The 16,566-nt window shown below is 40.8% G+C and overlaps 1 protein-coding gene across 1 annotated transcript in view; it reads right to left on the bottom strand.

The window, feature by feature from the left end:
- LOC126214864 (molybdenum cofactor sulfurase 3) overlaps positions 1–16,566 on the bottom strand; it is a 161,551-nt gene that overhangs the window by 114,301 nt on the left and 30,684 nt on the right. Inside the window, 2 exon segments of the mRNA XM_049941502.1 lie at positions 35–263; positions 13,574–13,730. Of these exon segments, the coding sequence (XP_049797459.1) occupies positions 35–263; positions 13,574–13,730 (386 nt within the window).

The following is a 16,566-nucleotide window of genomic DNA, read 5'->3' as shown; positions in this document are numbered from 1 at the left end:
CTGATCTCACCTCTCTTTTAGTCTTGTTGAAGACAGAAAAAGCTTCCTCCTGGCTGATGCACGTGACTGAAGCACCTCGAGATGCTGCTAGTTCTCTCATTCCCAGTACGGACGTGTGGTTGTCCTGAAGGTAGGTGAAAGTGCCAGCCTGACCATCCTCTCCCCAGACAAAGGACTCTGCTACCAGCTTCAGGGCTGCTGTTGCCCCAGATGTGAATATTACACTGTACTCGTCTGGGTTGGCATTGTAATGCTGCAACACTCTGCAAAATCACAACACAATAAACAGTGAATGGCATAACTTACAACTATAATATAAAAGTGTAACCCGTATTCTTATAGGAGATAGTATTGGTTAAAACTAGAAAAACTACACAGAAGAGCCAAAGAAACTGGTACACCTGTCTAATATCTTGTAGGGCCCCTGCGAGCACACAGAAGTGCCGCAACGCGACGTGGCACGAACTCGACTAATGTCTGCTGGAGGGAACTGACACTGTGAATCCTGCAGGGCTGTCAATAAATCCGTACGAGTACTAGGGGGTGGAAAACCTTCAGAACAGCACGTTGCAAGGCATCCCTGATATGCTCAATAATGCTCATGTCTGGGGAGTTTGGTGGCCAGCAGAAGGGCTTAAACTCGTAAGAGTGTTCCTGGAGCCTCTCTGTAGCAACTCTGGATGTGTGAGGTGTCGCATTGTCCTGCTGGAACTGAACTGGAAGTCCGTCGGAATGCACAATGTACATGAATGCGTGCAGGTTATCAGACAGGATGCTTACGTATGTGTCACCTGTCAGAGTCGTATCTAGACATATCAGGGGTCTGATAGCACTCCAACTGCATATGCCCCACACCATTACAGAGCCTCCACCAGCTTGAACAGTCCACTGCTGACATGCGAGATCCATGGATTCATGAGGTTGTCTCCATACCCATACACATCCACATCCATCCGCTCGATGCAATTTGAAATGAGACTCGTCCGACCATTGTGTTGTACAGTCGTCAGCAGTACACGAGTGGGTCTTCAGCTCCGAAAGCTCATATCGATGATGTTTCGCTGAATGGTTCACGTGCTGACACTTATTGGTGGCCCAGCATTGACATCTGCAGCAATTTGCAGAAGGGTTGCACTTGTGTCACGCTGAACGATTCTCTTCAGTCGTCGTCGGTCCCATTCTTGCAGGACCTTTTCCTGGCCACAGCAATGTCAGAGATTTGATGTTTTATCGGATTCCTGATATTCGCAGTACACTCTTGAAATGGCCATACGGGAAAATCCCCACTTCATTGCTGTGTCCCATCGCTTGTGCGCCGACTATAACACCACGTTCAAACTCACTTAAATCTTGATAACCTGCTATTGAAGCAGCATTAACCGATCTAACAATGGCGCCCCCAGACACTTGTTATATAGGCATTGCCAACCGCAGCACCATATTCTGCCAGTTTACATATCTCTGTATTCAAATACCCATGCCTGTACCAGTTTCCTAGGCACTTCAGTGTACAAACACGTGTCCGGAATCTAATACTTGTAAAGAACCAGCCATTTTAATCACGTTGAGTACTGTCCCTATTCTTCCTGATGATCCATTGCTCATTTATTATTGCTTTTGTTTGTCTCTGTGCTTAATTGTCTGGCTGTGACACTGTTATTAGACATAGCAATTTGTCATATTCCAATTATGAAATTAAATCTAAATATGAAAATTAGTGACTGTGTGTTCTGCTTCAGAGCAAAGCTTATTACATTTGAGATTAAATGGCATCGTGGAATGTACAATTCAAACTATATACAACTAACATTTTGTCAGCAAATAATGTAGGCGTACTAAACGTTGCTTTTAACTGAAAAATTGCCAAGATTCCATTTGTGTGTAGTAATAACTGACATAAAACTTGGACACATTTTCAGAATTGCAACTTCTATTTTTGATGAACTTCAGAAACACTTTGGGAAAACAATAAATACAGGACTTGTCCAAAAACATGCAATCTGCAACTGAAACATAACTACAGATTTTCACATGAAACTGTGTTACAACTTGATAACAGCATTATCAGTATATACATATTAACTACACTGATTCACAAAATAATGACACTTACAGAAAAATCAAAAGGTTTATAATTATAGCAATATTTAAATGTTGTTTTTAATTAAATGGCAATTACTGAATGAGTAATGATACTACATTGTATTATTATATGCTTGAGCTTAGTGTAGTAAAAGATAGTGTCACAAATTACATTTGAAACAGAAAATACAAGTATGTTTTCAGTACATTCGACTCTAATTCTTGTATTTTCAATGAAACATTATCGGAATTAAAATGAACTTGTCATATTCACAAATAAACAACATATAAAAAGGAGCAAAAACAGAAACTTTCAAATTTGATGGTAAAACATAATGCGTTATTGTGTAGTTTCATAACTAAGTTATTGATCTCTTCACTATGGTATGTCTTGGTCTGCTACATTACGAGTGACCACTGTCTCCCATACCAACCATTCTGTATGTATCACTCTGAGATCTTAGGGTTGTGCTGGCATTATAATAAGACTATTGACTCCATTGCAAGAAAACAAACATGTACACCATGAAATGGAGTTCTTGTCTGAGTAGAGATGGACAGTGGATGTGGCTTATGGACAATCAGGCACTGCTCCATTTTCTACACCTCACACAGCAGTAGCTATCACAGACATTTAGCGAGCTATGGATTGCTAAAGTAGGTCCTGTAGTGTGGCCTCCATGTTCAGATGACCCTAATGCCCTAGATTTTTTTCTACGGGAAAATTCATATGCAACAGTTTATTCCACACTCGTTGACAGCGTACACATTACAGCAACATCCACATCGTGCATCTGACCAAAACCGAGCTCCACCAAGAGTGTTCAGATGAGTTCATTTTTATTTGAGAAGCATGTGTAAGAATGATTAGTAACCATGTTGAGCATTTCCTGTAATGTCAACAGCCAGAGGCTATCAAAGGACAGAATGGCACATGTCTAAATGAGTACTTTTTTTCACATGTATGTTTATAGGACTTATTTTCTAGTTTCGACCAGTGCCGTCTTCTGTAAGAATGTAGGACACTTTTTTCTTAACCCTGCGAAGATGTGGTAGGGTCAATTTGACCCCGCTCATTCTGTTTTGTTGTCAGTTCTTTGTTGCGCAGTTGCACATTGTCGAAGTTGTCAGTAGCTCTAATTATTGAACTCCCCTCCATAATGTGTGCACGCACTCAGATGGCTGCCATTCGGGAAAGGAGAAAAATGAGTGCAAACGGTAGGAGGGTATTTTTGACCTTTCCACAGCTACGAAGTAGTATTTCTGTGCCATTTTTCAATTTATCTTTTTTCATGAATGTTTTTTGGTGTTCATGAATGTTTTTTGGTGTTTTTTGTCAAAATGGACAATGAAGAATGGGAGGCTGAAGATATGCGTCATCGGCTGGTGGAATTATCAGACAGTGAGAATAACTTTATGACAGATGACAGTGAAAATAAAGGTTGTGTACGTGAGTGCAGTAGCAGTAGTGGGGCTGAACAAGATGGAAGTGAAGGCAGTGACAAAGAAGATAATATACGGCCAAATGGGCTACAAATGCTGCCCGCAATGCTGCGTTACCAGAATTAGTCGAGCAATCGGAAAATCAGGTACGCAGTTCATTTTATTTTGCTGAAGATGGATCCGAGTGGTGCAAAAATCCACCTCAACAACAAGTTCAGACATGTTCTGAAAATATCATCACGCAGGTACCTGGTGTGAGTTTAGTGGTAAGATTAGCAATGACAGAGCTTGAATGCTGGAGTCTGTTTTGCAATGAAAATATGCTTAGTATTATCTTGAAATACACAAACTTGCAAACTGCAAAAATGAAAGCAGCTTGTGAAGTAGTTGCAAATTACTATTTTATGAAGGAAATGGCCATGAGTGAGCTGAAGGCTTATATAGGTTTGTTGTACATTGCTGAATTTTACCAATCTGGGAGGAAAAACACGGTTGACCTTCAGGCTTCAGATGGAACAGGCGTTTAAAAATCATAAAAGTGAGTCGTGTACATGGAAGAGAGATGGAGATTAATGGTAAGACAGACTTTGAAGCCAGATTCAAAACTGGAATACATTTTCAGGTGCAGATGTTGACTCTGATCATGATTTACTGGTTACGAACTGCAGATTAAAACTGAAGAAATTTCAGAAACGTAAGAATTTAAGCACATGGAACCTGGATAAATAAAGAACCATAGGTTTTTGAGAGTTTCAAAGAAAGCATTAAGCAACAACTAACTGAAACAGAGATAAGGAACACAATATAAGATGAGTAGATAGACTTGAGAGATGAAAATGTGAAGACAGCAGAAGGTCAAACACACAAAATGACAAGGCCCAGCAGAAATTCTCACATAATGCATGTGATATTAAGTCCCAATGTTGAAAGGAGAAAATATAAAAATGTAAAGAATGAAACAGCAGAAGGGAAAAATGTAAAGAATGAAACAGCAGAAGGGAACACAGCCGTCCAAAAAATTAGATTGCTGGGAAGTGTAAACTGACAGAGCAGGAATGACTAGACAAGAAATGCTAAGCTGTAAAAGTATGCACGACTAGGGAAAACTAAACAAACCTACGGAGAAAAGAGAAGTAACTATACGAATATCGACACCTCCCTTTAGTCGCCTCTTACGAAAGGCGGGAATACCTCGGGCCTATTCTAAACCCCGGACCCGCAGGGGGGATATACGCGTTATCCGGTGACTTCATTGAGGTAACGCCATTGCCAGTCCCAAGCCCGGGGCCCCATCTCGCAAGTCGTGGGGAAGGAGGAGGGGGAGGAGTAACAACCTCGTAAAAAAACCTGGGTCCGTCTGGCTCCGGATGGTAGCACCCAGTTAGGGCCCCTACCTAGGGTTACCGGCGAAGCCCGGCCGACGGTCTCGAAGGCGGAAGAGGAGCGTCGCTTCCCAACGGAAGAGAGAGCGGAAGAGCACTGAAACGTATCAGATAGCGGCGGTACTCCGTGTTAGGGGCGGCTACCAAAGGTGTCTGTGTCCCCATGTCAGGGGTGGCGTGAACACATCTTCTGGGGCTAACAACTTCAGTCGTATAACTGGACGGACACGAGACGTCCCGCCAAAAAATTTTTTAGCTCGTGGAATGGATCGCACTTTGGAATCGAGATTACCCCAGGGGCTCGACACAAGCAGGCATTCGGATTCTGGGGAACCTGCCAAAAAGTGCATAAGGGATGAGTCGGAGCTCCCAAGAACCTCAAAGAAGATTGAAACTAAAAAGACTTTCAGAATTGGAACCATAAATGTACAGACAATGATTGAGACTGGTTAACTTAAACAGGTAATAGATGAGATGAAAGAGAGAAGCACTGGAATATTAGCATTGCAAGAAACAAGATACACTGACAAAGACACAGTGGAGTCAGAAGGCTTCATAATGCTGAAGGGGAAACCGGGAGCTAAAGTGGGAAAGGAAAGACATGCACCTAGATGCTTTGGTACAGGGTTCATAGTAGACAAGAGATATGAGGATGGCATAACTGAAATGAAGAGCAGGTCAGAAAGGATATCAACACTGACTTTTCAAGCAGGGAACAAAAAGTATACAATAATAAATGGACATGCACCTACAAATGACAAGAACAGGAAAGACAAGAAAGTTGCTGATAGTTTCATGGAAGAGCTAGATGATACACTGAAAAACATACCGTATAGACACGTAAAGATACTAGTAGGAGATTATAATGCACAGACTGGAAGAGAGAAGCAACATAAAGGAGTAGTGGGCGAGTACCCTGCACACCAGCGGACAAACAAAAATGGAGAAAGGCTAATTGAACTGTGTCGAGAACACAAAATGAGATTGATGACAATACACTTCAGGGCCAAACCGTGTAAGAAAAAGACATGGGCAAACCCGTGCACCCGCCTTGGGGAATTCCAAATTGACCACATAGCAATCAGCTGGACAAATGCTAGAGAGATCATGAACACAAAGGTCAGGAAGAACACAAGAATAGAATCGGATCACTATCTTACAGAAGTTAAGTGCCTTTAGATTCCAAACAGGGGCAGACGAACAGAAGAACAGAAAACATAAAGATAGACAGAGACAAATTAAGACACAATCGATCCAGATATGAGGACGGAATTGAATCATTCAATGAATGGGACGACATGAATCAAAATATGGCGAAACGGGCTGAACTGTGGGGAAAGGAAGAAAAGAAACGGAAGCACTGGTGGTGGAACATGGAATGTGAGGAAGTGGTAGTGACTCGCAGGAAAGCCTGGAGAGACTGGAGCAGCAAGAAGGACCCATAAAAATGGGAAGTTTTCTTAGGAGCAAGAAAGGAAGCAGCCCAAACAATCAGATGGACCAGAAGACAGAAGATGAAGCAGGAACTGGACGAGATTGAGACCAGGAAAAACAACAGCAGACACTTTTTCGGGAAATTCAAAAAGAGTCTGATTGGATACAGGGGTAGAGATAAGAAAGGGGAGCTGGCTGTCAGTGCGAAGGAGAACTGTCGGATTTTTGCAGAGCACTTTCACGACCTGCTGAACTGTGAACCACCTGAAGAAGAGCTGGAACTGGGGACTGACACAGAAGAGAGAGAGCCACGCCCTCCAACCAGGGATGAAGTTGCACATGCCATAAGCGATCTAAAGAATAATAAGGCAACTGGAGTAGATGGTATCGCAGCCGAGATGATAAAGTGGGGAGGCAACAAAGCAATAGACAACATGACCAACATAATTCACCAGATCTGGAGAACATAGAAGTTACCAGAAGGATGGAAGAATGCAATTGTAGTACAAATACATAAGAAGGGGGACAAGAGCGATGCAAACAACTACAGAGGAATATCGCTACTAGAGGTCGGATACAAGGTGCTGTCAAAACTATTGCTCGAGAGAGTAGAAGAACAGGTAGAAAGTACAGTTGGCGACTACCAAGCGGGATTCAGGAAGGGAAGAGGCTGTATAGAACAGATATTTATCCTGAAGCAACTGATAGAACATAGGGCCTTAAAAAGCAAAAAGACAGTAATAACCTTCGTGGTCTTCACAAAGGCATAGGAATCCATCGACAGACATACTCTTGTTAGGATCCTGAAGAACAGAGGACTTGGTAGAACTACACAAGAACTCATAAAAGAAATTCTGACAGACACAAAAGCAAGGGTAAGATTCAGAGGAGCACTGTCAGAAGAATTTGAGATCAAGACTGGTGTTAAACAGGGAGATGGATTGTCCCCATTGTTGTTCAATATAGCACTGGACGAAGTGATCAGGCAGTGGAGAGCAATAAATGAGGAAATGGGAATACCAAAGACCCATGTAGGGGACAAAAAGGACAACAGGGCTCAAATGGACTGCCTAGCCTTTGCAGATGACAAAGCAATAGTAAGTGAGACGGAAGAAGACGCAAAGACACAACTCGACAACTTAAGTAAGGTGGCCAGAAAGGTGGGACTGAGGATCGCCTATAACAAGACAAAGACATTAAACACCACTGCAGACTGGGAAACAATGGAAGGCACTGTGCAAATGGTGGGCAACTTTAAATACCTGGGATAATTTATAACAGGAAGGAAAAGGAGCAAGGAGGGAATAACAGAGAGGATAAAGAAGATGAGGTCAGCCTTCTGCATGAGGATAGAGGTATACAATAAAAAGAATATATCCACAGAGGCAAAGATAAGCCACTACAAGGCAACAGTGAGGAATACAGTGTTATATGCTGCTGAGATTATGACACTAGGAAGAAATGGGGCAGAGCAACTAGAGAAAGAAGAGAGGAAAATACTGAGAAAAATACTAGGTCCCAAAAGAGGTGGAGAGAGGTGGATGCGAAGACCTAGGGAAGAATTGTACCGGAACACGAGAACAATATCCGGGGAAATCAGACTCAAAAGGGCAAGGTTTGCCGGACACGTAGTTAGGATGAGTACGGATAGAATGACGAAGAGAGTGTGGGAAACAACAGGGAGGACAAGGGGAAAGACAGGAACCGAGTGGATTGTCGAACTTCAGAAGGACCGGTTGGTATCGGGGATCGAGGTCGATGGAAAGGAAAATTGGAGGAACAAATATACACCAGCAAATATGCCGGAGATCAATCACAGAGAAGAATACAGGAAAAGATTAGAATGTCACCAGTGGAGCCGCCAGGGGAAACGGAAACTGAAGATCTCGGAAGAAGAGCGGGAGAGGAGAAGAGAAAGAATGAAGAGGTTCAGGGAGAAGAAGAGGAAAATGCAGTCCACGGAGGGGCTACCTGTGGTCCTACAGAGGCCGTAAAGCAAGAAGAAGAAGAAGAATATCAACACCTCAGGTGGTATGCCAGTACTAAGCAAAGGAGGGAAAGCTGAAAGGTGGGAGGAGTATATAGAAAAATTATACAAAAGATACAAGGTGTCCCACATACAACCAGCACACCTCACATACCGTGTGATCATCTGTAGTCGAATTGCTTGTGAAGTGACAACACTGTCTTAAAAGTTGGCTACACTGTGTTTTATCAGACAGTTGAGTGTTGCTGTATGTTCACGTGCCAGTTGCCATCAGGAGCTCATACTGCTAAGTTGTTACAGAAATGGGGCAGTTTGCATTAGAACGGCAAACTGATATTGTGAAATGTGACATAATGACAGGCTACATCGAGGATTGTAAATAAACAACTTCAAGTGAAGTATACCGATAGGAAATTCCGGACGACCAGCACTATTCGAGATCTGCACGAGAAATAGAGGACTGTAGGATCCATTCAGAATGTGCAGAGGAATAGGCACTGACAGCAAGAAGCCCTGAAACTGTAGACAGAATTTGCGCGGACTTTATGAGAAGACCCTGCAAGTCAGTAAGGAGGTTACCACAGCAGGCTGGTGTATCTCGTACACAGTGTTGTCGTGTGCTAACTGAGGATCAGGAGAAAAAAAGAGGTTGTTATTGTAACTGGCTATTAACATAAATTACTAACAGTTACTTGGACTCTTTGCTTTGCTTCGTGACAGATACCCGGTTTCATTTGTCGGGTTATGTAAACTCCCAGAATAGCAGATACCAGTTGCAGGACATCCCATCCCACATATTCTGCACACGGACCTCTCCACTCAGAGAAGATAGGTGTTTGGTACGCACTGTCCAGAATGTGCGTTATTCACCCCATATTTTTCAATTACACCTTAAACAGTGCCCAATATCTATGCACAATTAAGACATGTAGAGAAGCTGTATGCAATATTCTAAAAATATGGAACAGCCACTCTCACATACAAAGTATAGCCCACGTCACCAACGTGTCCCCTGAAGACAGGCTTGTCAGTAGACACATCTGGCCGCTGAGGTTCCTGAACTTAACACTGTGTGAGCTTTATTTACGTGGCACACTAAAAAGCAAAGTGTATGCTGAGAATCCTCACACAGTAGAAGATCTTAGATGGAACATTACTAGAGAAATTAACGTCACACCTGCAGAATTACAATGTGTTGCTCGTAACATCATCACGTGAAGTCAGCGATGCCTGGATGCCCTTGGCCACCACTTCTGGCACCTCTTATAAACAGTAGCTATTATCTATTTTTGTTTAGTTAGTTGATTGTTACTTGAATCTCTGGCATGAGACGTATCTGTTTTATGTGAATATTACCGAACTATCAGTTTAAAAAGTGATGGTTGCAAAATACAGACAAAAATTATTTACAGAAGAATGGAAAAACTGGTAAAAACTGATCCCAGGGAAGATCAGTTCAAGTTTCAGAGAAATACAAAAACATGTGAACTCTTACTGAGACATAGCCTGAAGAGAGGCAAAACTACATTTATAGCATTTGTAAACTTAAAGAAATCTTTTGACAGTGCTGAATGGAATAAACTTTTTGAAATTCTGACAGGAACCAGACTGTCTTGAAGAGCATGTTAGTTAGTCAGTCAGTCAGTTTGTTTGTTTCATGTTCCATGAATCATTTCAATGATAAATCCTAAAGATGTGGAACAACTCATTTTACATTCACATCACAAATTAATTTGTAAATGTGTCTACATGAGTTAGTAATTCCCATCCACAACTGTTTACACATTACAGCAACAGAAATTATTACTGCAGGATAAAATGAGTTGTCAAGGAGAAACTACCTAGTTTGTTTTCAATTTTACTCTGCTGTCTGTCAAACACTGTATCAGTGTGTAAGTTATCAAAAATTTTAGCTGCAGCATTTGAACCACTCTTTGTGCTAAGGACAACATTAATGGGGAGTAATGAATACCATTTTTCTTCTGTTATTGTAATTATGTACATCATTGTACCTTTTCAACTGCAGTGGAACATTTACAACAAACTTCACGAGGGAATAAATATCAGAACACCAAACTCCTTAAACAGATGTCTACAAGATAATCGTGGGGGAGTGCCACATATTCTTACAACACATTTTTGAGCAATGAAGACTTTCTTTCTTAAAGATGAGTTACCCCAGAGCATTATTCCACATGACATTACTGAATGAAAATAGTCTCTTCTCAAGATTTGCAATGATTCTAAGTGCAAATGTTCTAAGAGTTCTACGAGTTCCAAAAGGTTTCTTAGTTTAAATTCTCATCAATATGACCACCTAAGAATTTCGAAGTTTCCACCCTATTTAATATTTGCTCAGCATTTGTTAAACTTATCACTGGCGTAGTACCCGTACATGTACAGAACTGAATATGTTGTGTCTTTTTAAAATTGAGGGTGGAAGTATTCGCAGAAAACCAGTCAATGATACTTTTAAGAGTTTGTTTACCATTTCTTGTTTCTGTATGTATGCTGGGGTTGATTACAATACTAGTGTCATCAGCAAAAAGAATTAATTATGCTTACTGTACATTAGATGGAGGATGGATTACATGTATGAGGAACAGTAGTGGGCCCAAGACTGAGCCTTGCGGAACCCATATGTGATTTCTCCCCAGTCAGAATGATGTCCCCAGACTATATTGCTTTAATTATTAAGTACAACTTTCTGCATTCTTTTGGTTAGATATTACATTATACATTGGTTGGCTATACTATCAATCCCATAAAACTTCAACTTATCTAGGAGAATACTGTGATTCCCACAGTTAAATGCCTTAGTTAGATCACAGAAATACCATCCAACACTATTTTGCTATTTAATGCTCGTAAAATTTGTGAGTGAACATGTAAATGGCATTCTCAGCAGAGCAATTCATCTGAAATCCAATCTGTTATTTGCTAAGAGATACTATTTTCGAATACATCACCTTCTCAAAAATTTAGAAAAATGATATCGGCAGTGAAACAAGTCAGTAGTTAATGACATCTCTCCTATCATTTCTCTTAAAGAGGTGTTGGACAACAGCATATTTCAGTCTTTCTTGAAAAATGCCTTCTGTTAGTGCTGCATTACATATTTCGGACAAGACAGGGCTTATTATATGGGAACAATCTTAAGCAGTCTATTGGAAAAACTATCAAAATGAATTTTGGGTTGTCCAATCTCTTGTTTCAGTACACTCCATATAGCCTTAAGTCTGTTGCCAAACTTACTGATTTCTGATATTATGTGCATGTTTCTTGATTCTTTCATAATTTTTCTTAGTAGTTTTGAGTAGTTTTGTAGTGTGCAACTACCGCAGTATCTCTACTTGCTCTCGCCAACAGATACACTTCCGTTTTCCTTTCACGAGATACTTTAATCCCTCTACTGATCCGTGGCTTTTTTACATCGTTGTTCAATGTCCTTTCACATTAGCTTATGTGAAAAGCCGTTCTCAAATAATGATATGAAGTTATCATGGAATAGATTAAATTTTATGTTAGTATTTTATTCATTGTAAAAGTCATCCTGTGTCATCTCAGGTAAACTGTTCTTAAAAGCATTTGTGTTGGAGTGACTAATTATTCCAACTGATTGCCACTGAGGAGTATTTGTACTGCAAGGCACTATCTTATTTATCCTAACTGAGCTCCATGATCAGAAAGTATTTGTTACTGGGTAAACAGTTATTTTCTTGCTTTGAGTTTCACCAAAGAAAACATTATCAGTCAAGATCCTTTACCCACCTGTGTTGGAAAGTTAATTACTGAGATCAAACTGCAGGACTCAAATAAGGTTTTCCTGTTTAAATCCTTTAGAACATTTACACTGACATCATCACAGACTATTAACTGCTTGCTGCTCTATCTACAACAGATAAGTGAAGTAGTACTTGAGAAGAAAAAGAGACATGACTTTAGCCTCTCTCTAATGTTATTCAATCTGTACATCAGCAGGCAAAAGAGGAACGCAATGCATTTGTGCAGCAAAATAAGTGACGAAGGCCTTCGGTATCTAGTGCCTTATAATCCAGCCACACAACCAGGTGCTGTCAGCTTCCGCCCTGTTAAGACGCCTAAAAATTCAACTGCACCCCATTCGGCCTGTGACAGGCGCTACTGTATCTGCAGACACCACATCTGCCAGATACGGCGCTGTTATGCCAGCACTAGCTTGCCTCCAGCCGCATTGTACTAGACAATTTCCTAGTACACCTCTGCTAGACGGCCTTTACAGAACACCGCATAGCAGCCAATGCGAATTCCCATCCCGACAGCGACGTCTCGACTCACCAGCACGAGTGCAGCTGACCTATTTGTCAGAGTGCAGCACTCACCAGGGGAACTGCACGCAGTGCCAATATCTCCGTACAGCCCCGCCCACGGCAGTGTTACTCGAGCTGAAACCTTCACAACTGTAACTGTGTCAGTGACAGACTTTCAATGTATTGGGACAACCTTTTCATTGCCTTCACTTGAAAGTGGTTTTCTGTTGTTACCCAGCACCAACTGTTGATGTGAACTGTCTGTGTAGGGTACCTGAGCATGTTTCTCTTCTCATGTGTGTATCACCTGTGATGGGATACTATGTGGCTGAAGTAAAGAGAATTTGAAATGCAGACTGGGAGTAGTGAGAAAATAATTTTTCATGAAAGGGAAATTTGTTAATATTGAAAAATTGTAAGGGAATCTTTTTTGACGGTATTTGCATGGAGTATAGCCTTGCGTGAAAGTGAAATGTGGACAATAAGCAGTTCAGAAAACAAGAGAATATACGTTTTTGAAATCTGGTGTGACGGACGAATGCTGAAAATTAAGTGGGAAGATCGAATAATTAATGGTGAGGTACTGAATTAAATTAAGGAAAACAGAAGTCTGTAGCACGATTTGACTAAAGTAAGGGATCGATTAATACGAAACATCTTGATGCATCAAGGAATTGTCAGCTTGGTAAAGGAAGGAAGTGTAAGGACTAAAAATTGCATAGGGGGACCATGGCCTGGATAGATTAAGCAGGTCCAAATTGAGGTAGATTGCAATAGTTATGTGAAGGTGAAGACGTTAGCATGGACAATCACATTAAACCAGTATTTAGACTGAAGGTAACAACAATAGTTACATTCTGTTGCTCTGCCTAATGGCGCAAAAAAAAAAAAAATCAGATCATTATCTTATCACAGCTACCAAAAATAAATTGTGACACACAATGTTTTGTACTTACCTGAATCGTACTTGATCCACAACATCTGTACAATAGCGGCTGCATGTACTTAAAGAATGAGGATTTCCATACACATTAGACAAAAGATCCTCTTGCACAGCTTTAATTTGACTCTCTGAGTATAGTGTCGCTCCCACATGGTCCAAGTAGCAAACATCTGCAATTTTCAAAACAATGTCATTGTAAACGAAGTATTTTTTTTTTAAGTTTATACCCAAATTAATCATTATGAAGGTGATTTTACTGTTGAAAAGTCTATTCTTTGCTGTTTTAATACCTGATGCATGACAAAGGATTTAGGGTAGGCCACAAAGAAATAATGGTGGAACCGATGACATGTAAACACAACTCTAGTGTGATGAACATCAATGCAGTCAAGGATTTCATTAGTTTTGTTTGGCAATGGAAGTTCTGGTGGAAAATAAATAATTTAGGAGTAAAAATAACAACTCACCAACAAAACCATATGGAGTTCCCAGGATTGTTTGCATGCATTTGTTGACTTAACACTTCTACTATTAGGTGAGTCGTTTGTTACTCTTACTCTTAAATAAGTTTTGTTTGATTGGATATGATACTGGAAAGCTCTGGATGGAATACTAATAATGCAGAGGACTTAAAAAAACACTAAACATATAACAGGTACAGGGGCAACTGACAGGTTTATAGCTAAGGTTTTGGGCACTGTTCTTCTTCAGATGTAATTAATACATAACAAACATACATATGCACAGCTACATCATTAGCTCTGAACAGAGCCACTGTCTGAAAGCTCAGCTGCATTATCGGTCTAGTTTATATGCTGGTTGGCAGCTGCTCCATGACCCAGTTTTTGTTTGGTACGTTACTTGATTCACGGACTGCTGTATATGCACAACAGTTCATTATGATGTATCAATTGTTAGATAATACATGAGAGACATATTACAGGTGTTTCTATGGCTACCTTCTGACCATTAGGATGTTTCTGCATCTACATCTACAGTCGTACTCTGCAAATCACTGAAAACTGCACGGCAGAGAGTATGTCCCATTGTACCAGTTATTAGGGTTTCTTCCCATACCGTTCGTGTATGGAGGGTAGGAAGAATGATTGTCTGAATGCCTCTGTATGTGCTATAATTATTCTAATCTTGTCCTCACAATCCCTATGTGAGTAATACACGGTTGTAGCATACTGCTACAGTCATCATTTAGACTTGGGAAAGTTTAGCTCTGTCTTCAAGAACCTGCCAGTTCAGTTTCTTCAGCATCACTGTAACACTCTCCCTGGGGGTCAAACAAACCTGCGACTATTAGCGATACCCTCCTCTGTATACATTCAATATCCTCTGGTAATCCTACTCGGTTCACGTACACCCGAGCAACATTCTAGCATGTTAGTCATTTGTAAGCAATCTCCTTTGCAGGCTTACTGTGCTACCCTAGCAATTTACTAGTAAACCGAGGTCTACCATCTGCTTCAATGGTGACTCATTGATATTACAGTCATAGGATACTACGTTTTTTTCATTTTGTAAAGTGCACAGTTTAATGTTTCTGAACACTTAAAGCAAGTTGTCAATCTTTGCACCACTTTGAAATCTTATCAAGATCTGACTGAATATTTATGCAGCTTCCGTCAGATAGCACTTCATTGTAGATAAAGCACCATCTGCCAAAAGTTGGAGGTTACTATTAATAATGTCTGCAAGATCATTAATTTATAACACGAACAGTAAGGGCCCCAACACATTTCCCTGCGGCACACCGGAAGTTACTTCTACATCTGACAGTGACTCTTCATCCGAAATAACATGCTGTGTCCTCCCTACCAAAAGCTCCTCAATCCAGGTCACAAATTTTGCCCGTTGCCCTGTACGATTGAACTTTTGACAATAAACATAGCTGTGGTATTGAGTCAAATGCTTTTCAGAAACCAACAAATACTGCATCTACCTGACTGCCTCAATCCAAAGCTTTCAACATGTCAAGTTGGGTTTCACGTGCTAAATGGGGCACGAGGTACTTAGTATGATATTACGTCATGTTAGTGTTTTTTGTAAACCCTATGGCACCTGAGAAGAATGACTACTTAAATTACTTAAATGTATCTGACTTTGCTGTAAATAGTCTAACCTTGTCTTCACAGTGCATTTGAGAGCAATATGGAAGTGGCTGAAGAACATACATAGATTTTTCAATTAATATGGTAGATAGGTAGGTAGATTAAAGTTGAATGTCCTTTCAACCGTGAAGTCATTAGAGATGAAGCACAAGTTCAGATTAGCAAGGAGTGGGGGAGGAAATCAACCATGCTCTTTCCGATGGAACTGACTCGGCATTTGCCTGGAGGAAAATCGTGGAAAACCTAATTCGGGATGGCCAGCTGGGGATGTGAACCACTGTCCTCCTGAATGCCAGCCTAGTTGCTGACCACTGCACCTCCAATATTGATCTGACAAATTTTGATAGCAGGTACAAAGTTTAGAGCTGGGTAGAAAAGGTGTCCCGAAAAGAATAGCACGAGTCCATATGTTGTGACAAATTCATTTTAGCCAGGAGATCTTCAAGATTATCTGGCTGCTTCTGCTTCTAGTCACTCGATAGTTGCCTCACAGCAACTGTTCTTTAGCACCATCCAGAGGACACGTGAGACTTAAGACAGATTATTGATAACTTTGAACTTCTAGAGTTGAACAATATATTCCCCATCCAGCAAATGAGATTTACGATCAAAGAATACACTCTTATCACAGCCAGGATTCTTACTGAAAATGACTTCACTGCCATCGATGAATGCAAATGCTGTCGGCAACAAAAATGTCTTGCACAATATCTGACATTGCCCTGCATCCAGTCGACGCTCCCTGGACTTGACTACACTCGGGCAATTTGAATTACCCTGAATCACATCCAAACAGGCCATGAAAGATGTGCAGAAACACTCCACAAGTGAGGCAAATCAAGATCACCATTCTGTGACAGTGGTGTGTAACAATAAATAGTTGCTC

The sequence above is a fragment of the Schistocerca nitens genome, chromosome 12, assembly GCF_023898315.1.
Source record: "Schistocerca nitens isolate TAMUIC-IGC-003100 chromosome 12, iqSchNite1.1, whole genome shotgun sequence".
NCBI classification, from domain to species: Eukaryota; Metazoa; Arthropoda; class Insecta; order Orthoptera; family Acrididae; genus Schistocerca; species Schistocerca nitens.
Note: the sequence above shows the minus strand (reverse complement) of the source record. Positions and strands in the feature narration are given on the sequence as shown.